General features: G+C 41.9%; 1 protein-coding gene across 2 annotated transcripts in view; it reads left to right on the top strand.

Annotated features, from left to right (window-relative positions):
* The window catches only part of LOC128758186 (chemokine-like protein TAFA-5), a 129,096-nt gene extending 120,349 nt beyond the window's left edge, over positions 1-8,747 (top strand). For both annotated transcript variants that reach the window (XR_008414454.1, XM_053864085.1), the window contains one exon: positions 7,353-8,747. Coding sequence is in view for 1 of the 2 variants with exons in the window: in XM_053864085.1 (XP_053720060.1) it covers positions 7,353-7,361 (9 nt within the window). In the remaining variant the exon portion in view is untranslated. The remainder of the gene's footprint in view (positions 1-7,352) is intronic.
* Positions 8,748-27,239: the final 18,492 nt, after the last annotated feature.

The raw sequence follows: 27,239 nt of genomic DNA, 5'->3' as shown, positions 1-27,239 counted from the left end.
ATTCATTTGTGATCGTATTAACTTATTTATTGAAATTAAATTGTTTACAAGCTTCCTTTTCCTTTCTTTTATATATATATATGGGTTAAACATGCTCATCTAATTAGAGTTTTACAATAGAGATCCCAAATATCTATTTTATATTAGCTTCTGCCCACTGAATCTGGACTGGCCCTACTGGCCTCTCAACTCTTTGACAAACCAACCACACATCAAGCACAGCCTCTATGGATGTTTTCATTTGACCCCTTGTTGATGTCTACCTCTGTAAACCGCTGTTGCTCCCTCTGTGTCCTTAAGAAATCCATGTTTGCGCTCTGGTTTTAGTGTCCTATATTGTCTTTAGAGTCTGATGGCGTCAGTCAGTCGAGGAAAGATGGAGAGGCGCCGAAGTGGCTGCCTTGTTGTGTGTTGCCTGGAAATGGTGAAGGAGCCATGTGGTTAAAGAGATTACAGAACCAAAGTCGTAACAACCTCTTCCTCCATCAGCTGTGATGATTGGCTTTTATGGATCTGGGACGATGCTGTTGACTTCTTCAGATGGACAGTATGTTAAATCAATAACTGAATGAGTTTGAAAACCTTGGAAATATTGTTTCTTGACTGGTCGAGGAGCTGTACGCCAGTTGTTAAATGGTAGAGCTGTCGTTGCTGTTGTTTTCTACTTCATTGTGCTGTGATGCAGCTTTTACAAACCAAAAATAGCTGCCACACAAAACATGCTAGCACTAATGTTTCCATTTAGTACTGAATAACATTTATTTCTAAATGTTCCCCCACAAAAAGTAAATACATTTTAAAAAGCGTGTTCGCTCAAAATTATGTGGTAGAAGTCAGAATGTGTTACTATTCTTAGAAATACATTTCAAAAAGTCAGTACTATCTTGGAATAATTTTCTGGAAAATTAAAAATTCTTCTGGTTAAAAGTCTGAATTCCTTTTCTAAAGTCAGAATAACTCATGTTAATACTCATGTAAGAATTCATGTAATCTTGTTTTTAGAAAGTCTGTGGTTGAATTCAGAATTCTGACTTGTTCGTAAAGTCAGGTTTTGAGGGTTTATTAACCCAAGTTATAATGTAAAATGAATTCAGAAGTCATATGTTGGAAGTTTCAATTTTTGTCTGAAAGAAAGAAAAACATCTGGAAGACACTTGTGTGACAGGCAGATGACAGCGATGGTGACAAGTCTGTGTGGCGGAAAGACACTCGACACCCTGAGGAGGTTCTTGATGTGGCTGGAAAAGGTCTAAAAGGGCTTCAGCGTAGCCGTCACTTCTGCCTTTGACAGGCAGTCACCCATAATGCAACGCCGGACGGCCACACGTGACAGGAAACATAAAGTGCGTCGGTTCTCACCAGCAACAGTAACAGCCGACGAGTCTGTGTGTTTAAATGGAGTACAATTAAGCATTTGGTGTTATTACCGGCGGCGGCGGCGTTCCCTCTTGAGCATTCAACTTTCTAATCATATTGTTGGTTGCTGATAGTGAGCCGTGTTTGCTTTGATGATCAGAGGAAATGCAAAATGAAAGGGCTGATAATGACAAGCCAGATCGCTTTGAACTGACTTTTAAAGTGGGATGGGCCCTGGTGTCTGGGGGCCCCCGCGGAATATCTGCCCGTGTAGTTTGATCTTCACAGCTTCTGGCATGAATTCAACTTCACGGCTTGTAGTCAGCCATTTACAATAGCTCTCGTACCTTGATGTGTTTCCTGGCGACCCTCTGGACTGAGCGGGGAGCTGTTATGTAAGAGCGATGGGAGGTCGTCCAAATTCTGCCTTTTATTGGGGAGAGGAAAGAGTTTTCACAATGTGGAATCAGAGGGTTTTTTTTTTTTAGTTTTGGGAAAGTCTTGTCAACAGATACAGCGAGAAGCTTTTGAGCCCACTGAATGCTCCACGCCATTCACCGTTTTAGCTAGGATTTTCAAACAGGGCGTCCAAAACTCCGCCCCCAACCCAAACCCCGCCCTTTACCCCACCCCCTCCCGACACAACGTGCCAGTGACTGACAGCTTAGTAAAAAACACAGCTGTAAACATCTATTTGTACCATAATAACTTGATAAACAACAAATAAACAAGCATCTGAGTCAAATAACCAACAGTAACAGACATGGACTCAGTGTCACAGTTTGGGATGCAGGGGTCCCCTGGGCAATTGTTTTACTTGGCTGACCCTGATTAATAAAAAAATACATAAAAATAATAATAACACGTTTATAATAATTATTTCCGTTACTACAAGACATCCTATCTACAGCCTTGTGTCTATATATTTATGCAAGCTAACCATGCAGTTGTATCAGCTGTGGTGCTTTTCAAAACTTTCACAACCGCAACATTCATTCATTGAAACAGTACATATGTATAAAGGCTTTTCGCTTGATTCAATAAATAGAACTACTCGAATTTTGATCCCTGTTAAGCTATTTTGCTCTCATTCTGAAAGGGCTGGGATGCGGGGGGTGTGGGGAGGGGAGCTCCAAATACTCCTCCGATTAGAAAGCAATGAGTTAGTTTTGTAAACAATTGTTTAAAGTTTGGAACTTATCTGCGGTTTCCTCCTGTCATCAGCGCCAGACGTCCCATCAAAAGCAGCGTGCTTCCTTGCGGCGAGTGTTTTGACTCGCAAGGTCACCGCAAGATTACGGCAGTAAACAAATATGGTAACTGCGATGGCCAAAATATGGCTGCGAAAGGTTCGAGAATCTGCGAATTTGGATTATATACGGCGAAATTACCGGGCGGAAACACAATTTAATGTAAACCAGTGAGATGACACTATGAGTTGGGCATTATACAGGCACTGATAATACATTTAGGGCGTCCATTGTGTCATGTTTTGCAGTTTAGGACGACCTCTAGCTAAAAGCCTGATGCCATGTCATTGCAGGTCCTACATGTGGAACTATTAATACATGCTCCCACACAACAGACCACTAGCGTTATGGCAGCCACAACAATAAACAACTCAAGTTAGAAGATCTCTAGTGATGTGTCCTCTGTGTCGAGACTTGGATGCGTGCAGTGGGAAACCCTGCAGGCAATTTTGCGAAGCGTGCACTGAGCCATGCTCCTATGACGTAGCTGCTGACATTTTAAGCCTGGTCACGGGCCATACCAACTGACCGGATCAGGAACCGGATTGCACAGTTCACTTCCAGATTTAGGTGGCATGAACCATCCTCCCCTAATCTCTAGTTATAGAGGTAGACGCAGGAAAGTTGGCCAACACAAATTGTCCTCCAGCTGAGGGACAGATAAATGTCAGTGGTGTATCAAAATGGTGGAGGAGGAGGACTTTGAGCAACACTCTGAAGAGAGATCAGGGGCGTAAAAGCTGCTCCATGAACACTTGATGCTACAAGGGCCACAAGAGTTGAGCACTTGAAGTGCTAAGTTAAAGTACTGCAGTGTGGAGAGAAGTAGAACATGCTCCCGTTGCGATTTCTTAAGTTAAATTAGGGAAGGGGGATGTTCAAATTTGATTTGGGGAGCAGAGAGGCTCCAGAGTGAATTGTTTGGGTCTTAAAAAGTAGCCAGTCACAAGGATGCTCAAGAATACTTGAAGAAGAAAAAGCTACCAGTCATCCATCAAGGTCCAACGGAAATTTCGTGGAACAGAAGAGTCACAAATCAGGTTTGACAGCAAAGTTTCAGAAGAAAACAAGTCAGAGAAATATGCATTTCCTTCTTTTTCACATTCAAAGTCGTGATTTTTGGGCGCATTCACACCTTCAGGTTGACACGGTGTGACATTTTACTGGGAGTCGTCGCACGTTCACTGCGAGTGAAAATGTCAAGCGGTGACCATATGCTCCGCTGCACTCGCACACTCCCAGCTGGAGAGCGATGGCAAATCTATTATGGAGATTTTTCTGTAGAGTCGGCAGATGCGGCCTCACCAATCTTCACGCAACCGCACACAGATACATATGAAAGAAAACACTAGCACTTCTTCAGTCAGCGTAGCAGCGGGCTGGAGAGGAATCTACGGATGATGTTCACCGAATCCATTACGCCCACCGCACTCAGCTGCTGCTCGCCATATGTGGACGGAGCACTTGAGTTTTTCTGGTCAACCACATTGGATTCAGTGGAAAGTAAAAACATGCCATGTATCATGTCATGAATGTCATTGTAGGACTGAATTCTCCCGACTGTATTTCGACACAAAATGTCCAGATGAAACCCGACAGAATCATTTCTTTGGCTGGTGAATTTTAAGATTCATGAATGTCAACGTCATCTGGCATTTCGTGAATCGTAACATCATCGCGGGAAGGGATGTGAGAGCGAAGTAGGAGAGAGGAAACGGATGCAGCACACAACGCGATCATCACTGTTCTATTTGTATTTGATTTACTGGGAGATTTCTGCGTGTCGACGTGGCGGCAGAAAAGCATCGGCCTGTGGACCTGTGGTTTTGTTTTTTCACACTTGCAGCTTTTATTTTCAGAGGCAAGAAGGCGAGGTTGTCGGCTGAGCTGCAGTCTGTTGGCTGTGACATGGAGCTTGGAAGTGTGAACAATCTGGAGTGTGTTGGCCTCATGTTGAGAATCACATGGCTGTAATGGGCTGATCGAGAATTTTTAAATTATTTATTTGTTTCACTCTCACCCCGTCCGTTGACATATACTTCATGTGACACATACATTACGTATTACCTTGGACATGATTGAGAGAGGTGGCTCCTGATTTTTTAAGTATGTTCCTGTCCTGTTTTTTTGTCAGACTTTTTTTTCTTACTTGTTGTTTGTTTTTGAATATTCACATTACTTGTCATTTCCCATGTTTGTGAGATCCACATTGCAGTTGTATCAAAATGTGCCACCCCCCGTATTTTTCATTCTTGGTTGCTTATTGTGGTTCACCCTTAGTTCTACTGTACCTGTTTATTATTATTATTATTAGTAGTAGTAGTAGTAGTAGTAGTACTAGTCGTAGTAGTAGTGTAGTACTGTTAATCATATTAATAACATCATTTGTATGTTGTAATACTATCGTGTGTTTTTATCCTCTGGCTCTGGCCATTTTACATATTTCTCTCCCAACAATATTTAACTCCTGATATTGAAATTTCTCATATTAAGTTGTCATCCATTTTTAGGCATTTTATTTTATTATAATATATATTGTGTATTATAGTTAAACAGTTTACATGTTTTCTATTCAATCCATCTATTGATTGTTTTTTTTATATATTTCGAATTAATTTTAAATGGTTCTTAGGTCCAAAATAAGAAAATTTTAACTTTTTTTTTGTGTTTTCTTTATGTATGTGTTTAATAAGAGAAGAATAAAGAACATTAAAAATAAATGACATTAATTAAAAACATTTTAACAAACTAAGTAGTACACTTTCATCCAATTTCCAAATCCATTATTATTTATCATGTATGTCTTTCTACAACGTTTTGTAAAGTGTCAAGAGTGTTTTGATCCAAGCTCCTCCTGCAGAAACAGAAAGAGATGTCTGCTGATGGCTTGATCCCAGTAACTGAAATTCAACTGATATATTGTTGAAAAGTGGAGAACCTTTTGGAGGTATAACAAATTTCAGTTATAGATTTCCATAATTATCAATGGTAATGACGATAAGTCTGGTGTGGGTGACAGTCATTTTAAGGTGAAAACATCCATTGTGACCCCTAACCCGAGCACTGTTGCACTCCTCTTTTGTCATGCTGCACCTGCACCATGTTGGATTCATGAGAATTTATGATTATGAACGAGGCCTCAGTGGAGGCGCTACACTTCCAGGAAGGAACATCAGCTGCGAGAGTAGTGGGGGCCAGATGGTGAAGGAAACAGAGAGAGATTTGTCTTTCGTCAGTGGATGAATTGTTCTTCATTGGTGCCGCCAGGGATGTTTGTTATTTGCTTGCACCCGTCGCACCAGTCTGCTGGGGCAAATGTTTTAATCACACTGCTGAGGAGCGCTTGTTCCTTCACTCATTCCTCTCATTTGCCAGCAGCAGGGAAACACACATTTGTGGCAGTCGGACAACAAATCCAGTGATCATTTCATGGGACTTTCAAAGTCACTGAAGCATTCGAAAGTCCCCACAGGAGTGTCATGTGTTCCTCAGCCAGGAAGAAGACGGCCATATGTAGAATAAATATTGAAAAAATATACCTACCTGGTGTTTGTTCAATGACAACATGGGCAAATAAATTAATTATATTTGATACATCTGATAAGTGAATGCCATTTTTATTAAATCTGTGAAGAATTTATAGATATAATTTTTAAGCAACTATACAGCCATTTTTTTCCATGTCATTTACTAGTTCATTCTTTTTGTAACATGTTCTGTAATGTTCCTATAATAATTCTATCATCCTTATTTTGAAGAAAAAAAACTATTAATGTGATGCTTTTTTTTCTTCTATCTGAATAGGAATCTATTAAACAGTAGTTGTTTATTACAACGTTGTGCATGAAGCACCTCAATGCTTTTAATGACTGCAACTGAAATTAATAAATATATACATTTAAAACATTTAAATATTCCATTCAACATGAAAGAACTGTAGTCATCGACTATGTTCTATAGTGAATATGCTTTGTCTAAAGAATTCCAAAAGGTTTTCCAAAAGCGACAACTTCAAATGTCACCCTTCCTCTCATCAATGACGACAAAGCAAACTTTAATTCTGAAAAGTAAATGTCATGTCTCTGCTGCAAATTCCGAATGTGTTTCGACACAACACTGTTTCTGACATAAATGAAAAGAGACTGTTGAAGTGGAGGAGTGAATGTGTTGGGACGATGAGGAACATTAAAGTTGATGCTTTGGCAGCACAAATCCTGGTTTGTTATTTGTTTTTATATGGTCCTGGTGATTCAGACCTTTGATGTTCCTCGTTTCTTTCAGCAAGCCAATGTTCCCAGTGTGTCAGACTTCTCTTGAGTTCCCTAAAATCAGTAAAACAATGTTACTCTGAAGATCAACCACTGAACCTTAAACAATCCATCAGTCCAAAGTTCCACCAATTTGAGGTTCTTTGACTAGTCCTCAACATCTCTTGTCAAAATGCTCCTGTGATATTTCATCAACATTCTCTCAAAATTCTCAGTGTTCTCTCAAATGTTCTGTTGGCTCCATTACTGTAGTTACCCTCAACATATCTCCAAAGTTCTTTCAAAAGTATTTAAACGTTGTTGACCATTTCTGTAATCACATTTCCTCAACAATTCTTACCAAGTTCTGTCTGTGTTCCTGTGAATATCCTTCAATAATCCAACAGTCAGTATCTCAAGGTTGAAGCTTGTGTTGCCAGATCTGTGAGGACATCTGAACAGCACATATGAATACTGACTGTCCTCTGTCTGTTCTCAGGTGTCATAATGGAGTTTGACGCTGGAAAACCAGGCAGTGACTGTTTTCAGGAGGGTCGAGTGTCCCCTGGTCTCTGCTCAACCATTTCCTTTCACCGGGCGCCTCGTGGGTTCTGGACTTGCTGTCTGTTGTCGGGTCGTTCCTTCCCGGAGCCTCTCATCGCGTTGGATACTCTGACAAGAGCGGAAGTTAGAGACAGAGTCTTGCTGCTTCTCGGACCACCTGACGCTCTCTCTCTGCTGTGAATAGGCCTTCTGCTGGAGAACTTCTCCTTTATTTTTATAGACCAAAGAGCAAAAAAAAAATCATTATCCGGCAAAGAATTGCTTGTGTCCACGGCCCCAAAACTCCTGGACTCGACGGAACATGGAGTCCCGGGGAAAAGACCTTTTCGAAAACAATTTTTTCCCCCTAGACTGAACCACCACCACTGTATTTTGGAGACATAGGTACTACATATGTATAACTGTGTATTAAAAGATATATATGATTTGCATTTTCCAGTATTGGATGGGACGAGGACAGCAAATCATCTCGCGAGAGAGAGAGAGGAAATGTCATTAAATGTATTTTGAAAGGCCCGAGAAGTTCTATATTTAACAGTTTTATATGTTGTACCTTTGTAGAGAAGCTTATCGGACTTTACTTGTGGTCACAATGACAGTCCAGTAGGATGTTCTCACAGCCGCCGGCTCCTGGGTTTTTCTGTTTGCACCTTTAGTCGCCGCTTTTCTATCACAGACGAGTGTTTGTCTATCAAACCCATTCATAAGAGAAAATTTGATTTCAGGACTGATGCGCAGCAACTGTAAATCTTCGGTAGTCAGTGGAAAGCCGTTGAAATCGCTAATTTGCTCTGATATTGTATTGTACACAGTGTGGACTCATTTCTTTGCTATGGATTTCCAGCTATTAATTTATTTTTGTGCTTGTGTTTGGGTTTGCACAACCCTCCCCCCCCCACCCACCCGCCTCCCTGATGGATACAGGAGGAGGAGGAGCAGGTGGGGAGGTGGGGTGTGGACAGAGAAAGCGGAGGAAGCCTTGCTGAAGTATGGATAGTCATTTACTTACATTTTTTTAAATCATGGAATATTTTAAGAATAAATTAAAACTCATGAAAGAACGACGTGTTTCTGTGCAAGAGATTGATGATGTTTGTGTGCTTCCGATGATGTCACAGTATTTCATCACATGTTTGTGTCGCCAGGGCTGTGACATGCATTTCATTTGTCACGTTTTGAACACACTTTAATAGCAACAATACTGCAGCATACATGTATTATATACAAGGCAAATTATATTTATTTTCTCAAAATAAACAAGTAAACCCCACACTGTGTAAACATACAGTACAGTTTCATGTTCAAACAACCACTATGCTCCCCAATAAACTTCTACACTTGCATGCCAATACCTTGTAACATCTCTCACTGCTCGTCCCACTTCCACACTTCTGCCACGATGATCGAGAAGTTTGTCAAGGCAGCGTCCAGAATAACTACTATATCACATAGTGTTTCGATTATATGTTGTGTCTTATGGGTTTTATCTGACAGGAGCAGCAGTGGTGTGAAGCCATACAGCTTCCTTGGAAACCTCTTAAATGCAGATGGAGTCGTCTTTTCCTTATTCCACGATCAACATTGCAGACAGTCATACGCTGGAAACAAAAAACATCCTTCTTGGCAGAGATAATGATGGAAAATAACACATGAAGTCACCAAAGTTAAGAAGAGAATGTGTTTTAATAATCTTGACCTTGAGCATTTGTCCTTCTCTCTTCCTCATAAATCGTCTGTTGGAGTAGTGCTGCACCGTCGACATAAAAATAACTTTCAGCAAAAAACTCAAAATAAAATGGAGGGGACCAGCAGGATTAACCAGGTGATCGCCAAAAAGAATGCAACCAGAAAGCTCCTCTCTGGTGGAGACACATCATCGGGAATCCATAAATGGAAGGGAAAAGATAAGACGGAATTTTGTAATGTGCCATTTAATGCTCAAATGTAGCGACCAGGAGCAATGTGCCATAGACGAGTGGATAAATATCCATCGTCTTTTTCTGAAAACCACAGCGTTTACATAGAGATTCAGTAAGATTTTCCGGGTCAACTCTCCAGCATACGTCTCAAACAGAATTCTATTACATCCTTAAATCCAGACGGAGGATTTCAAAATCTAAGGAGTTCAAAGTGGTTTTTAAAACCAAGTCTTTTTGCGCCTCCTCCGGACACGTTCAGGAATGTGTGTAAACAAGAGGTGTAAATCCGTCTCCACCGTGCAGGACACAAAATGATTCGAGGGTAAACACCTGAGCGCTGCGGTCTGAGCCCTCAGCTTACCCAGCTAAATCCTGGGGTTTGAACCAGCACGCTGACTGGTACGTGACTTTTACTCAGAGAGCTTGCGCGTCTGTCTGGCAGGATCAACCTCGAATGGTGGGCCAGGACAGGAGAAGAGTTAGTTTCGATCTTCAGGTTTCACCACTTTGATACTAAAATAGAATTTTAAAATTATATTTGTTCATGTTCATTACCTTGTGATGTGCTGTTATGGGAAACAGGAAGTGTTGCCAACCATCATGCTGGTGAGTTACACGCAAATGTCAAAGACACAAACTTTTTATGTCCTTGCGAATTCTCAAGTCATTTTCAATTCATGAGGCGGACTCAGTGCTTCACAAGGTGCCATTAGTCATTGTGTACTCAAGCAGCTGACGTGAGGTCGGCTGATCAGCTTTAACTTCTGTTAAGTCTGCCCTCCCTCCAGAAACTACTGATTCAGATTCACGTCAGTGGATTTCAGTCTTGGTTGACACCAGTTTCTCTCACCGCTAACCATTTTTCATTCCTGCTTCTTCATACATTTTGGACCATGAAAGTTCATAAATGCACTTTTGACAAGACTGACATTCTGAAATACCTGGAGCGGAAACAGTCTGGTATAAAGTATATGAGAATACTCTAGACAAAGTTTCTTCCGAGAAAATGTAAAACATTCAAGTAACCTCGAGAAAAGTCTGATGTTCCTGAAGGTTACTGTACTTGAGTGTCATAAATAATCTCATGAAAGGTACTGTTACACTGCATAGCAGCGGGAGCAGCAGCATTAGAAGCCTATACTGTAGTAGATGTAGTAGCCTATTGTTCGAACCACCTGTGTGTTTGACTGTCATAGACAGTGTTTTAACACATTTCAGTATTTGGCTCCTGTCTTCAACAGTTTTATGTTCAATAAATGTTGTTAGTTTCGTTCAACTTCAACACATACAACACTAGTCAGCACAGGTGGTCACACCTCGGTACCAAAGTACCTGCTTATGTTAACCAATGAACAGTAAGCAACTTTGACATGGAGCCTTTATTGGATTTAACCTACCCTGATGTGCTTCTACAAACTTGAAAGAGAGCTTTTGAATATTATATATTATATATTGAATGTTATATAATATTATTTTTGGAAGGCGTATTCTACTCTGATGTACAAAAAAATAGGGCTGTTACCTTCTGAGATTCATTTTGGTTAAATAATTACAGACAAAATAATGAATAGATCCAAATAAAAAAAAAAAAAATTTTAATTAAGTCCTACCACTAATGAAAAAAAGTCAGTCAATTCAAGTGTGGCCAGGGGAAAGTGGCACTATTGAATTCATTGCAAATACCGTTTTCAGAGAGCGTGTGTCATCACATCAGTAATGACAGAGGTGACTGGTGTCGCCAACTCCAGTAGAAAGTTAATATGCATCTTTTATTGAGGATATGTGGACGAGTCACAATGAAAGTTGCGAAAAATGTAAATAGCTAAGTCAGGTCCAGATATAAGAAAACATGCACTTATGTACAGTAACAGAGTATTTTACATTATGACACCAAGATGTTTTTTTTTTATTAATCATTTATGCATATGCATTTATGTCAATATTCATCTGGTTCAAAGTCACTGTTTTGCACTTTAAACAGAATCCACTTTTGCGAAGAGGTAAGACGCTGGACTTATCTAAGAGCCACTGCGAAGACTCCATAACGAAAAGACTTAATTCACTCCATGTATCCGTGAGAAAGTGTCCGCAAAAGCAGATGTGAGTCTTGTAAATGTTAACCACCAGCAGTCGGCGTCCCTTTTCTTCAAAGAGGAATGAGCAAAATACCTTATCTGAAATAACAGCAGCAGAAACAATGCTTCACGCTACTAAAGGTTCAATGCAAATAAAATCTGAGGACTCATAACCTGGCGTTGTCAACTCAGACTGACTCAGAACAATGAGAAACGTCAGGTGAAAGTTTTCCACTAGGTGTTGGGTGAAGAAGTGAGTTGACAATGCAGTCCATGACTTTGCCTGGAGGAGGTCCCGGGCCTTATCTGGCGCTGACACAGTAATAAGGTTTGGGGAACACCAAAGAGCAACGTGGCTATCAGCAAACCCCACGCCGGCTATAGGGGCCAGCTATGAAAAGCATATCAATTCAGAAAGCAATCTGGTTGAGCAATATAACATACATGTACTGTCAGGGTCAGCCCGCATCCCTCCCCCCTCCCCCTGTTCATTTATAGCTCAGATAAATCTCCAAAATACCCATACTGCCTCACCGTGCACAAAATATTATGATATGCTTTGATGGATAACATTTACCAGCTAATTCAAATCTCACACGCCGAGTCTTTGTTTACCATATAAATCCAATTTAGTGCTGCCATCGCGGACTGAGTCGGGTCGATACACAATATGGCCGGAGCAGCTGCTTACCTCACGAGGATGCTTGGCCCTAAACCATGGAGCAGGACGGCGATCTGGATAATCTGTGGAGGGGAGAGGGGAGAAACGGCGAGTCAGCAGAGGATGTGAGCGTGACGGGTTGATGAGGAGAGACAACAATTAACAGTGAAGCTGTTGACTGAGACCAGCAGGTGGTTGGTTTTTTGCTATAGTGAGGAAAGCTGTGATGACAATAAAAAAAAGCAGAAGCAGGAAGAAAACACATTTAAAAGTCACAGTCAGGATAGGAAAAATAAATAATAATAGAAAAACAAAGGCGGAGGACACTAAAGAGTAAAAGCAACATGCATCAATGAGAGGGAAAACAGTTTTCTGTAATGTATATGTGCATTATATATATGGGTCTTGAAGTGATTTATATGGTGGCAAACGACAAACACTAAAGAAAAGTACGACTACGAACCAAAAAGCACTTTTACAAAAACAGAATCGCAATCGCCAAAATGAAAATACATTTACAAAAAACGTAATTGCAATTACAAAAACAAAATCGCAACCCACAAAACAGAAACACAATTCCGAAAACGGAATGGCAATAACTTTGATGCAAACCGTAGGAAGGGGGAACCTGCTATAAAGCCTGTTGTTGCTTGCACAGTTGCGATTTTGTTTTTGTGATAGCGATTCCGTTTTTGTAAATGTGTTTAATGGTTTGTCATCGTACTTATCTTTTGTGTGGTCTTTTGCCCTCTGGGGCCACCGTAGATTTGCTACTTTAATTCTACATTTGTGCCATGCGTTTTGCTGAACTTTGAGTCCGCAAACATTCATTGTGTTAAAAACCAATACAGACAGTTAGTTATGGATAGATGGGCGTCCAAAACAAAGCATCAGCTCTTCATCTGTGAGTCACTTTTCTGGCATCAAAGAGTTAATGGTTTCATTTGGGCTGACTGCTCCAGGTTAATCCACCGTAGTGTATTAACAAGAATGTTTTAAATCAGGTCCAGCACACTTGGCACCAGAAGCTTAATTACTGATGTCTCCCGCAGTAGCGCTCGCTTCTCTCACCTCCCGCTCCATCGAGCTCTCCGCCGCCGTGCCCAGTTTGACACATGAAGTCTCAGGTTAAGCTCCGGAGCCGCGGGCCTGAGCTCTGTCTTGACTCTGCCTGATCAACCCCCTCTACAGTGGACGCTGGCGTTGTCAGCTGGGCGTTCAAGCTCCATTTAACTCTAACTAACTGCCCTTAGCCATTAGCTCTGCTCATTAATGCTGCGCTGGTACCACAGAGGAGCCCCTGGAGCACCTGGTGACCGCGCAGGGCCGCTCCTACGTGAGCCCCGCTTTTCTATAAATAATCCGCTGCCTTGTGTTTCCCTACATCATTAAGATGCAGACATCATAAATAGGACAGGAGCAGAATCTTTGAAGCCTCACAAGAAAGTGCCGCACGCCAGCGACCGCATTGCTGGTGGGCACAAGTGGAAGGCTCCGCTAATTGCCGAAACCAAGCCAAATGAAAAATTGACTGAAATGTATCCACTAGGATGGAAGTGGAATTTGAGGGGTTTTAATTGCAAGTTGTCTCAGTTTAAATTCAAGCTACGAACGAAAAGTAACACCCAAGGAAATGCAGTCATGTTGAAGAATCAAATGAGAATTGATACTTGAAAAATGTTCCTCTTCAAGAGGTGGCCACAGCTCCACCTGTCTAGTTTGAGCATCCTGCCGAGTCACGCATGTCCTCTTCGTCATGTGTCGTGTCGTCATGTACCACAACCGCCATCTGGTGCACTGAAAAGTCTTGCCTGTTCTAAATTACCATAAACTCTGGACTATAGAGAGCACCAAAATATTAGCTGCAGCCAATAAAATAGCTCTGTTCATATATAAGCCACACCTCTCTATAAGCCTGGGTGCAGCGGTGCTGTCTGCACCGTAGAAAGGTCAATAGTGCAGGCTTAAAAATGCACAAGGATCACTTTTAAGCTATTTTTAAAATGGAGTCCAGCATTGAGACTGACTCATGAAACAAAGTCAGCAATGAATTTGTTTCACGGTTCTGAAATGAAATCAGGAACTTGTCACATCTTTAATTTACATTAAAGCGGTCAAATATGCCTTTTTTTCACAAGTGTCCAAAGCTCCGACACCACAGCCGGTCTTAGCTGCTGCTGCTCGTCTCTGGTCCTCCAAGAGATCAGCTCTGTTGCGGACGCGCGGGAGTGAACAGTGCATTTTGAGGTAAATAAAATGCGAATTCATTGGTTTGATGTGAGGAGGCTCAGTATTTTGGCAGCATGACGCTCTTTAGCCTGTAAAAATCCTTATATTAACCACATTATTGTAGAACCCGCAGGGTTCAGACCGAAAAGAGTAGTGGCGTGTATTGCGGAAATTACGGTTATTGAAATCCGTTGCGGTCTCGAACACATTTTAAACCCCAAGGCTTCAAGCCTTAGCCGTGGTTCAGGTCTTATACCTACTGTATACCTTTGCCATGAGCCAACTCTATTCTTGAATCATGGACGTTGCTTTATTGAATTGTCATTGAGGTCATTGGTGAATGAGGTGAATCCATTGGACGCCTGTTATAGGGTTTCAGCAACAGGTTTTGGGTTTGGGTTGGGGTTAAGCGTTAGGGGGTTATGGTTGGGTCTTGGGGTTAGATACTAGATTAGATACTATGGAGGGATTTGAATGATGTGTGAGATACAAGGCAATTTTGGGGGGGCAGTTGAAAAAAAAACTCATCCTTTCATCCAGGTCAAATCCAAAGATTCTTTGGATTTGACCTTCTTCTTCTTTTTTTTTTAACAATGTCATTGAGGAAGTTCTTAACTCAAAAGATCAAGCAGACAGAAAAAAAAGAAAAAAGGAAAGTACCACTCTGCTAGTCGATAAAGAATAAAAAGGTGATGAATAATGGATGACAGATGAGAGTGAAATTCATCTGGTTTGCTTCAAAGCTTCAGTCTGAGATAGAATTGTGGCCCGCAGAGTCCCCTGGATAGCCTGGTGACAGCTGGAGGCCGTGGCCAGCACGCTGGACCACTAAATGAGAAAAATGACTGCCTTTCACCGGCTCTTTTAAAAACTCATTTACATCCTGTCAGATCCCATTATGGCCGGGGACCCTCGCCGGAGCCGCGGGACGGTGCGGAACCCGGGTGCAGCGACCGTGCCAGCCAAGCTACTATCAGCCTGACCAGGCTCACCGGTCCACTAAACATCTGATTCTCTCCTGTGTCAACCCCTCTTTTGGCTTCCTTCCTTCCTGCTATCACCCACTCCATTTTCCATGCTACTGTACTTGTGGCCAAGAGACGGGCCTGAACCACCACTGCTGCTCTGTGATACAATTACTGCACCACACCTAAGAGCATCAGGAGGAGAATTAGCCCTGTTAAATGCTGAGCCATGAATAAATATCCGCCAGAGGGCTGGAATTAAAGTGAAGGAAAGCGAGTGGAGGGGACCCTAAAAATAGAAGCACTTGTTTTAAAAAATTAGCCTTTCAGTGGCTCTATCTTCTCTGCTGAGCCAGCAACTATTTAGTGTTTACCGTTATTTTCAACAAAACAGTGACTCGACAGTCAAGCTCATGGAAACTAAACTCTTGCAGATTCCCTGGCGGAGATAGGCACTTTGTATTTTATTTTATCTTGGAACACAAGACAAATAAACAACCTCTTTTTTGTTTTCCATCATCAGTTTTGCTCTCAGTTTGAAGCTTGAAAACCACTCACTCTTGCAAGGTTTTTTAACGTCATGTTTTCTGAGCAGAGTGGAAGATTTGGGAGAACAAACTAAATCTGTCTCTTGTGTTCCTTGCTATCAATGATATGTTTATGCTTCTAATTTCATTTGAGCCACGCTCCGTCTTCTGTTTATGGTCAATGGCTCATGTGCTTCGCCGGAAGTCACAAGCGTTCAGTAGTGAACCAGAGAAAAAGATGGTAGGATCTGGAGGATGCAACCTGTCCTCACTCCCTTGGCCTAATATCTTGATGTTGGGAAAGTGCTACGTCCTATGTTTGCGCCGAAGGCTGCTTTCAGCGTTCCATGTTGATACATTCGATTTTCGTGGCATATCCTGGGTTGCACAAAAGTAAAAGAAAGAAGAAGGTTGGGTTTAGGTAAGCCATGGGATGGCGCTCCATTTGTTCTACACGTGACTTTGAGACTATTGCTTTTAAAAGCCCCTCACACGACACGCCCACCCGAAATGCTCTGCGGGAAGGAAGATGTTTTCACATTGACCACTGACGTGAGAATGTGTTGATCTGGAAGGGACTGGAAGTAAAGCCACTGCATCTGCAGTTGTGGTGGCAATATGAGACATGCTCTAGAGACTGTGCTACTCAGCTGCCCATAACTTTCTTCATCATCAGTAATGATGTGAAAGTATATTCTGACCTACTCCGACATCCACTGCTGGCTATAATGAACTTTGGAATTTATCATGGATCATAAATTAAACACAAAGCCTGTAACTCGCAGTGTGTCAAAGAAGCGGCACCTTGAGCCGTAACAGTGCTCACAGAGGTCAAGCAGCACAAACCGCTCGAGTGTCTTGCTCCGACAACAGCGCGGCAACATAAAAGCCAGGCCAGCTCACACCAATAGCTCCATCAATCCCCTCGGGTCTGCGGAAGGCTCTCTTCCCTTCACAGACAGCCATCAAGGGCGACATCCTCCAGGAGGCGATACAAACAGCGGCTGATGAATTTTTAACTCCAAGCTTTGTAGGAGACCAAGAGAGAGTGAGAGAGTGAGAGAGAGAGAGAGACCCCTGCTGAATGCATTACTGTGATTTGTGCGTTCACCTTTGAGTTCCCGTCTCAGATCCATTGGGGTGTTAAGTGTGCTCAGCAGGAGAGCGCCTCGCTATCATAGCACCATCCAAATGAATCTCTGAAATGTTTTAATCCAATCCTGTCTCATCATTAGACTAACAATGGACTCCATGGGGTGAGGAGTCAGTTATCTTCGGCTTCAGGGGGAGACTCCCGCGGGTTCACTGGCCTCTTCCACCACAATACTTTCTGCAAATGGCCTGTCGTATTTTTTATTATTTTGATGTGATGACAACGATGGGTTCTCACTCCATTCTTCATCTGAATCATATCACCTGTCAAAAGCAGAGACATGCGGCTCATTCATTTTTATCCCGTGATCCAGATGGACACTGAATCACTGTTTTTTTCAGTGGCGGGTTGAACGACTCAACACTTTTCATATGAAGCTTAATATATGTGAAAACATTGGTGGCCACCAGAAGGTGCAGTGAATGGCAGAGTGACTTTCTGTTCACAAAATATTGCCGCACAACATGGAGTTACTGGTTAAATATTTTATTGATCACGCACATTTTTGTGAGTCGGGTTCATTCATATGTTTGAACAAACATGAATTCCCCAACAGGAAGGTGCGCGGGAATCACACAAAACTATGTGAATTCATATGAAGCTATACAGTATACAAAAGCTTAAATGGTGCAATAGGAGGCAGTGCTGAACTGGATACAAACAAGAGTCTCTTTGACTCAGGTAGATTTATAAACAAGGAAGAAATTCTTCCTCATGAATTGAAAGAAATAGTCATCTGGAAATCCCATCCTCTCTCCCATGGCGTAATATATTGATGTTGGGATGTGGGCTTTTGTCATGGCTGTCTGAGGTTAGACCCAGGTGCAATGTGTAGTGGTCGACAGAAGGATTTAATACACAATGACGAGATGAAACAGACGAACAGGAACGAAGAACAAAAAGCTCAGGAACCAGAACACGGAACGGGAACTACACGTAAGGGCAGGGGAAAAGCTGAAACAGAAGAAAGGCGAATTATACTCATGCCTAACAAACGGGTAGAACACAAACTCACTCGGAAATGATGAAGTCTATGAGAAAACAAAAAGTGAGGTCTACAAAATACTCAGACGCGGATCGACAGGAGAATGAAAGTGAAAACAGAAACGAAGGACGAGAACTAAGGCGGCTGAGAAGGAAATCAAGCGCACACAGGATTTAGAATATTCAAGAGCGCTTAGCGAGAGAGTGGAGTCTTGGGAGAGTTTACCATAGGAACGCGAAGTAACCATCTGGCGAGACAAGCTGGCATCGAGAAGTTGATATCCGGGAGAGTCTCATTACCAAATGCACGCCAGCTGTGTCGCTCAAAAAGCTGGAGAGAAACAAGAAACAGCAAACGAGGGAAAAACCGGTAATCACAAAAATAAAGCATGGAAAACACGGACATGATAGTAACAATAAAAGCATGGAGACAAGCAGACATGACACTTTTGTGTCCTTCCTTCAGTGCCCTCAGGAAGTCATAATGACTGAAATGCTCTGCTGTTTGAGGGCCTATTAATAGCAGTTGACCTGCAATTACATGTACCTAATCTATGTTGCACCTTACCTCACCCCAGCCTCCGTCTTTCTTTTTTGTGACACACTGCGCAGGGCATCAGGATATGCCGTGGAAGGCGGAATATTTGCTTCAATTGAAAGCATAATGCGTCGACATGCAATGCTGAAGGCTGTCTTTGTTGTCAGTATTGGACGCAAAGAGTCTGCTTCCCTAAGTCAATATATGATGCCAGGGGAGTGACCATGTGTTGGTCTGGAAGTGAGCACATACAGTGAGTGACTCCTGATTTGCAGTGCCATTACTCTTTTCTCCTCAACCTTAAATCAGTTTGACTTATATAAAGTGAAGACTTTGCGTTGCAAAACAACAGAACATACTGTATATAAACAGAATAATTTGAAAGCTGACACAACAAATGCTGATCCTAGTGAAGTTGGATACACATTTTCCACTTTTAGTTTTCTTACACAAAGAACCTGGGAGTATTTACGAGTCCTAGTTGGTGTTTTACATAAACACGTGAGTGATTCTAACAGCCAAACGGAAGGGTCAACCATAAAGCCTAATAAGAGCCAACCATCATACTTGTCACCCATTATCATCCGTGGCGCTACATTCTGCCTCACATCTATGAACACCTTTCCACCTCGGACGGTATCGAACCCTCAGTCGCAGCATCATCTTTTGCTTAATCCATCGATCAATAGGTCTGACAGTTTGAGATAGCACAATAAAGGAGATTTACCGGCCGAGCCACGTGTCAGAGGGGGGTCGGGGGATTTGATAGCCAGGATCAGTGGGATGGGGACAGTCGTGAAACATTGCTTTTGCTAGCAAGAGCTTCTCCCGCATGACACACTCACAGCTATCCATAAATATCACAATGAAAACAATAACACACACATCAGTCACATCACTAATTCATCTTGTGTGGGGTCTAGTTCACTTATTTATCAGGACTGTCATGGAAGCTCATGACTGTGTCATGACTATTTGTTAATCGTGGAAATATATATATATATATGTAATTTTTTTAAATTAATTTCCACATTATTTTCTAAATATGGCACATTATTCCACAGAGGTTGACTTTATTATTATCATTTTTTATTTTTCAATGGAGTGATATGTCAAGTTATGTGCCACATATGCATAAATAAATGTAATAACTGTAGCTTGTAATAATAATAATAACATCGAACATATACAAGAAGCCCAGTAGTATATACAATTTTTCATTTATTGTAATTATATTTTAATGGAATTAATGTCAGTTTGGAAGAAATAAAAAACACTTCACTGTTTCAAAAGATATTATTCTAATAACTGGTAATTTTGATGTGTTGCGACCTTGGTGTTATTTTTTTATTCCTATTTGCTACTGTTTAACATTGTTGTGATGTCGATCTGTTAGGATGTCTGTAAATTCTCAACCATACAGACATAGAGAGAACATGCAACACTGAAATCACTATGCTGACTCATAAAAATAAATATATTCATCAGACCGTGTTTGACCGTTGATGGTAAAGGTTCTCTTGATCTGCTTTTATTTTGTTTAACTTTGTTGTTCCACTTCCTGTCCTTCTCCCTTTCCCATCTGTCTCCACGAGCTTCACTCATGGCACACAGCTGGAACTGATCCTGCAGTCTGAGGTGGCTGTTCTCCACCATTGCTTTGATCTTCAATTCTCTCCGCTGGTGGACATTTTGGTTGGCTTTTTGGACTTGAGTTTTGAACTGTTGCATCACATTTTGTGAGCACTTGTACTCTCCCATCTATTTCTTTCACCATTCGCGCCTAGGTTGCAATCTGTCCCCCGGAAAAGTCACACAAACAAGACTCGGTGGTTTCATTTCAGCGCAACGGGAAGGGTCACCATTAGAGCTCAGTCTGACAAGATGATTGAAAAGTGAGCATCACCATTGTGGTGGAAATTGTTTTACGTGTCAATATCAACATCTCCAGCAGAGGAAGCCACAATGGTGGTGATGATGATATTTGAGCTCTCTGTTAATTTAACCAAATGAATATTAGGGACCCTGCGGTTCTCCACCGCATCTAGCAGAAAACATATTTGGTGAGGCAGTGGGTAATGAGCACATGTGGAGGGTGTCGAAGGGGATTGATGCACTAGGGTACGAGGCATGTACTGTATCGGAGTCCAGAGGGGCAGACACGCAATGTGCCACCACCCCTATACATGGGATGTGACATGACTTAGGGGCCCATCTAGGATCCTCTGTAAACTTGTGGCTCCATCTGGTTAGAACCACTGACAGTGTGAGGGATGTTACGGCAGATATCTGGCAGGAACGGCCACAGGAAATAAGGAATTCAGGCCCAAGCTATACAATACTATTGGCTCTTAAAGATCTATACGAGGCTGATAGGGCTGAGGTAGAGCAGAAGTATTCAAGTTAGGTGAGGAATTTTTTTTTCTTTCCACTGAAATATTTTTTTTGCCTCAGAGACTTTGACTTATTTGACCCTTGACAACATTTCATGAGACACCAAGATGCAGCCACCTCATCCTCAGACCATTGTTTTGATTTAAAAAAAAAAAAGTTAAAAAAGCTCAGCATTATTTCTTCAAAGCAGCAAATCAAAGGAAAGTTTGCTTCAAAATGGTCTAAAACGGCGCTGTTTGTGTATTTAGTTGCCAAAGAATTGGAGCGTCTGAAGTAGCTCACCTCATATTTGGAGGCCAGCGACTGACGCGCCAATGAGTGGTGTTGTTTGTGAGCGAGAGAAAGGTTAGCAGGTCTTGTCTTTCTTATTCCGTTCTTTCGGTCCAGCCTCGACCCCCCTCTGAGACTCCTCCCTGCTCGTTGTGAGAAGCTGTTAGCGCGCTAATCGCTTGAGCTCCTCTCCATTATCAAGGTGAAGTCTGTCTGGAGGAAGTCTTTTCTCACCCGCTCTGCCGGGAGAACTTTTAATAGCCAGACAAAACCCAGTGGACGCTGCGTGTTCTGACTCATGACCATCCTGTTACCAAAAGACTGGATTTTTGGACACATGATGATTGACTACGGTTACATGCGGAGACTGACCCGACGGAGGAAATAGCTCGATTAAGTCGCTGACGCAACGTTCTCACAAAAACACCATCACTATCAGTGTGCGTGTGTGTGTGTGTGTGTGTGTGTACCTGGTTGATCCTAGATTGTGTGGACTTCTTCTTGACAAAGCACCTCAAATTGAGGATTTGAGGATGACAAAGAACAGCTGGGTCATTATAACTAGGTTTAAGTTTGGTTCAGAGTCCTGGTTAACGTTGACATCATTTGTTTGGGATGGTTAAATGAAGGATGAGAGGATGGGGAAAGCACTATGGCAAACACAATGATGTGTGTGTGTGTGGGTGTTCTTGTACTTCTATCTTTGTGAGAGTCTGTATGAGTTTTTAATCAACAGAGTGAAGGCCTTTTTGCAAAGTGAGGACATTTTGGCAGGTGCTGACTTTGTTGAGCCTCTTTGAGGGTTAAAACTACAAATAGCCAGGTATTTAAAATTGAGTTTTTGTTTGGTTAAGAGTAAAGATTTAGTTTAGCCATTTGTTTTAGATGGGTAGGTTCAGGGTGAGAGACTGGAGAGAACATTATGTCAGTGACGGTCCTCACTAAGATCGGAAGACAAATACGTATGTGTGTGTGTGTGTGTGTGTGCATGTGTGCGTCCTTGTATAGCTATGGTTTACTACTGGGGCCCTTTGTGGGATATTTTGCTGGTCCCCACGAGGTAAAGCCTCATATTTGAAGGTGAAAACTTAAGTAGTACACTTGAGTATACTTGAATTGAGGTTTCTGAGGTCCTTAACCAGGTCCTGGTTAAGGTTAGGCATTTGTTTTAGATGGGTAGGTTCAGGGTGTGAGGCTGGGCAGAGCATTATGTCAATGAAATGTCCCCACAAAACATAAAAATATTGCTGCGTGTGTGTGTTTTGGATTAATTCAGTAGTAAAATTTACTAGTCAAATATGTTTAGCTGTCATACAGAGGTTGAAAAGCAGGTTTAGCTGAAATAGTTTTTAGGGGAAAAGCTGTATTATAAAAAGTATGGTAATTGATAACAAAACAACTGCAGGACATTAAACTTTTTTTTGATACATAAAGAAATAAAAGAAAACATGTTTCACCTCAAGGAAAACATTGCAATGTCAAAATCCATAAATAACTAACAATAGAATAAATAAATATGTGACCTAGTGAGAAACAAAAAGTAAAACTGATAAAGAAGCTAATATTTTTGCTTGACTGATGAGAACTGAATTGGAAGAGGTCAGACTGATCATACAGTATTTGGCAGCAGCCAGGAGACAAAGGAATGTGGTCCAACAACAAGCAGAACATTGTGAGATTACAGGATTACAGGGTCAAAGTCATGTGTGATTATACCATACCAAGCCTCTCTGGCAAATGGAAAAAAAAAAAAAAAAACGTGTGCAGGACAACAAAACTGTGGTCCAGACTCATGTGAGTCATCATGTGTGGTCACGATCATCGAAAGGGTCATAGTCCTCACGCTAGCGGTCATCGTCATCTGCCCGTAATCCAGAATAATCCCCGAAACAATGGGCTCCGCTGTGCAGGGGACTGTGACAGATTTATATCATCCTGCCAGAACAGATCAGCACGTCAATTCACAGCCCAACAATGATCCTAGTCCAGAACCTTTCTCCCCACATCACTCCGTGACCAACGACCTTGGACAAGGTTCGAATCTCAAAATGGACAAACGTCACTGCCGGTCAATGGAGTCCACATATTTAACAAGTCAATCTGTGGTGATGCTTCAGTAGTTCCACAATAAACATGGACTCATGTGAGTGGCACAAAAGAGAGATGAGAAAAAGAAGCCACTCTGCTGCCCAAAATAATGGACACATAACAGGCAGGTCGTGACCTCCATTTTCCCTCTATCATCTGAGGTCAGGTCAAGTAAAGAGGCCCAAACTTTTCTCTCTCCAAAAATATTTAAGAGTTGAAGCCGTACACGATTATTGCATGACTCTTATATCGGTTCACATGAACGCTCCCATCTGTCCCTGGTCCACAACGTCAGCCAAACTATGACAGCATCCTTTTCTCCTCATGTTCTTATTTAACTAAGAAATGACTCCATTTTGCTGTGGCGCCTCTGTGGCGGCAGAATTAGCTCTGTAAAAATACAGTGCCTTTGTAAAAGCAATTCCTACGCCACAAGTGAGAGATTAATGATGCATTCATGTGGAGTTTACAGTGGCTGCGATTATTTCCCACCCACTGCGATTATACGCCACCTACAGCCAGGCCTTTGACCCGCCTCACGACTCGCTCAGAATACAATAACGCTCAGATTCCGATTCAGATCAGCTCCCCCCCCCCACGAGCATTATGATAATCTCTCCCTGCTCAGAAGCCATCGCTCCCCAGCCATCGATGGATGGTGATGGACGCAGTCATCAGGAAATAAAGTAGCATCCAGAGGTGGCCAAACGACGGTTTACGAGCGGCTTGTGGCGCCAGCCCGATGCCGCAGTGGCGCTCAGATTTACGGAGCGTGGTCTGATGAAGTCCCTGCAGAGATGGCTTCATGGCCGATAGCTTGCTAATTGGTCAAAAAAAAGAAAAACTCTCCCAGGAATTCGGATCCGATGGTATCGCAGTGAGCCTGCCGCGCTATTAATGAGTCGCGTTGAATCCCTTTTAGCCTTCCTAACTATGTTTCTGCTCCGGCTGAGCGCTGGGACTTGTGCTCGGGCATAATTAGGGTGATGATGACCAAATGTTTGCTTTATAAGCAGAGTCTGCACACTGGAGGGTTTCTGCGGGGAGAGTAATGATGCCGCCGCTGCCTCAGCTGCTCGCTAGCTTGGCTTCTGACCATCCAGCACTTTCATGGGTCCGTCATTCCACAACTCTCGAAAGCAAAGAATCATCAGATTCGGTCACGCGGTTGTGGTTGTTGCTTTTGTTGCTCGTCTCTGTGCTTCGATAAGACATGCTAGTGGCATGGATGTATTATTTCTACAGGTACAGCAGGTTGCTGCCCTGGAAATTCATCCTCATTGACTTGCTTTGTAAGTGCTGGAAATTTTGAGTAAACATTTGAGTAAAACTACAACTGTTTCTCACCTTTGGGTTCAAAAGCCATTGTGTTTATGTGATATTTTTGTATTTATTATTAACATTTATTCCCCCCCCCGCAAAAAAAATGAAGACAGACATGTCAGAGATAATATTTCAAAACGGAGATCATTGAAATCAGAATGTGTTGCCAGATTGGTGAAAAAAAAGTAACCAGATGCAACACATTCTCACTCCCAAGGTGTTAAATAGCGACTACTAACAAGTGGATCTTTGGGTCTAACATGTGAGCCAGCCATCTGCATTACATGTTGAGGGATTCGGCTTTCAATCGATGCACATTTGTCGCCCTCTGTGGCAGGTCCTGATGCTGCGGTCAGGGCTATCCTTTCGCCCAATATTGTAAATTGTGTCACTTGGTGTTTGACACAAATGATCATGCAGCCTTCTTGGATGCATCTTCAGTAAAGTGCAGCGCCACAATAGTCACAAGGAGGGAAAACATCCTGCTCTGGTGCAACACATGCAACATCATAGGCTGACACATTGAATGCAAAAGTCCCCTTGAAAATAGTCTGGAGTTGAGGCGTTGTGAGTGAGACTGTGTTGCCTGCTGAGACCATGGAAGAGTCTCCAAGGATGATCATGTTGGTTGATGATGTTGTGGTTTGTACTGAGTGCAGGTGCGAGGGAAGAGGAATGAACATAACTAGACAAAAGGCATATGTGTGAATGAGAGAAATACAGAAGGATACAGGAATTAGACGAGGCAAAAAATGGAATAGTATTTGGGGACAGTCATCCACCGTAATGGACAGAGATGAAGGAGGCAAAGACGAGACTGCAGGCAGGGTTGAGCGGCTGTAAACTGCCACGACAGTCGTACATTAGGGCACCGTTTTACTAAAAGACAGGTAGCAGAATTAGAGATGAAGATACTAATATTGTCATTGGGAGTGACTAGAATGGACATCAGATGGCTCAACTCAGAGGTTTGGACATGCAGAGAGGAAGAACAATGTACAAGGAATGTTGGAGTTGGAGACACCCAAAGAAAAGTGAAGAGAGGGGCAGACACAATAGTGTGGCAGACACAAGCAAGAAACATCAGTAATATTTAAGTGCAAAAAATGGGAAGACGAAATGAAAATAAAGTTTATTTTATAACATCATGACAACATCACTGAAAAAAAAAGGTATTTTGACTAAATAAATACTTCTATAATGCAAAATACTAGTAGAAGTCAACTGACTTCAGAATACAAGAAAACTACATAACTAACTAAATAAATATATAAAAAGAAATAAAAAAATAAAAATGCATAGACAAAGAAGTAGTGTAGTAGTAATGTAAATAAAGATTCAAATAACTTACCAAACTTACCAAAAACTAATAAAATAAAATGATAAAATATTTACTATATGCATTTATTATATATATTTTTATTTAAATTTGAGTCATCAAAATTAAGTATTTCTCATGTGGAGGCTACATCTCCCTGCAATGGCGCAGTGCTGGGAATAACCACAAGAAAGTGGATGATAGGAATCTCTCTCACACTTCAGCCCCATATTTCATCACATTTCCCGTCAGCAGCGATGAACGTCAGAGTGAAGGTGACACAAAAGTACCCGCGCGTTCGTTCTGATCTTAAAATGACCTAATTAATATTCTGTCAGAGCGAATAATTGATTAATGGAGACGGCGAACTATCGATCCGCCCCTGACAGATGATGCAACTTCGTTCTTCTCTCAAGTGCGCGCTGATATTCTCCTCGATCGGCAGGTTATCATCTGCCGTGACAGTTGACCGGCGACGCCAACAGCGCTGGGTCCGACCCTCGCCCCACCACCAGCCGCATGATGAATTACCCTCATCACTTTGTTTGCCAGCCGCCCACGAGGGTCAGCGCCAAGGCCGCCGCTGACATTTTGTCGCATACTGTATATGCAAATACCTGCCAATCAATTAGCACCTCCGCTTCACACGCTGTCGCTCGGAATTAAATGGGACTGATTGTTTATCCCAATCAAAACAGTTGCCTCTTTACTTGGGTTAGAGCTGGAGTTGAAGCAGCTCACTGCAACTCGGAGGAGCTCAGAGTAAAGAAGGAGACAACGGCAAGTAAGTGTTTCACTGATCAGTTCAGTAGCGCCTGCAGTACATGTACCTTGTAACTGTAATATCATTGTTAATATTGTCAATGAACCTACTGCTGAAGGGTATATTATAAATGTACTTCATAAAATCCTTAAATAACGACACATGTTTAACCGGTCAGTTCAGTCGCGCCTGTAATACATGTACCTTGTAACTGTAATATCACTGTTAATATTGTCAGTGAACCTACTGAAGAAGGATATATTAAAATATGTAGTTCATAAAATCATTAAAACACGACAAGTGTTTCACCGATCAGTTCAGTAGCACCTGCAGTACATGTACCTTGTAACTGTAATATCACTGTTAATATTGTCAATGAACCTACTGCTGAAGGATATATTAAAAAATGTAGTTCATAAAATCCTTAAAAAACAACAAGTAAGTGTTTCACTGATCAGATCAGTAGCGCCTGCATTACATGTACCTTGTAACTGTAATATCAATGTTAATATTGTAAAAGAACCTACTGAAGAAGGATATATTAAAATATGTAGTTCATAAAATCATTAAAACACGACAAGTAAGTGTTTCACCGATCAGTTCAGTAGTGCCTGC

This window comes from Synchiropus splendidus, chromosome 4 (genome assembly GCF_027744825.2).
Source record: "Synchiropus splendidus isolate RoL2022-P1 chromosome 4, RoL_Sspl_1.0, whole genome shotgun sequence".
NCBI lineage: Eukaryota > Metazoa > Chordata > Actinopteri > Syngnathiformes > Callionymidae > Synchiropus > Synchiropus splendidus.
This window is presented reverse-complemented; position numbering and strand designations above follow the sequence as displayed.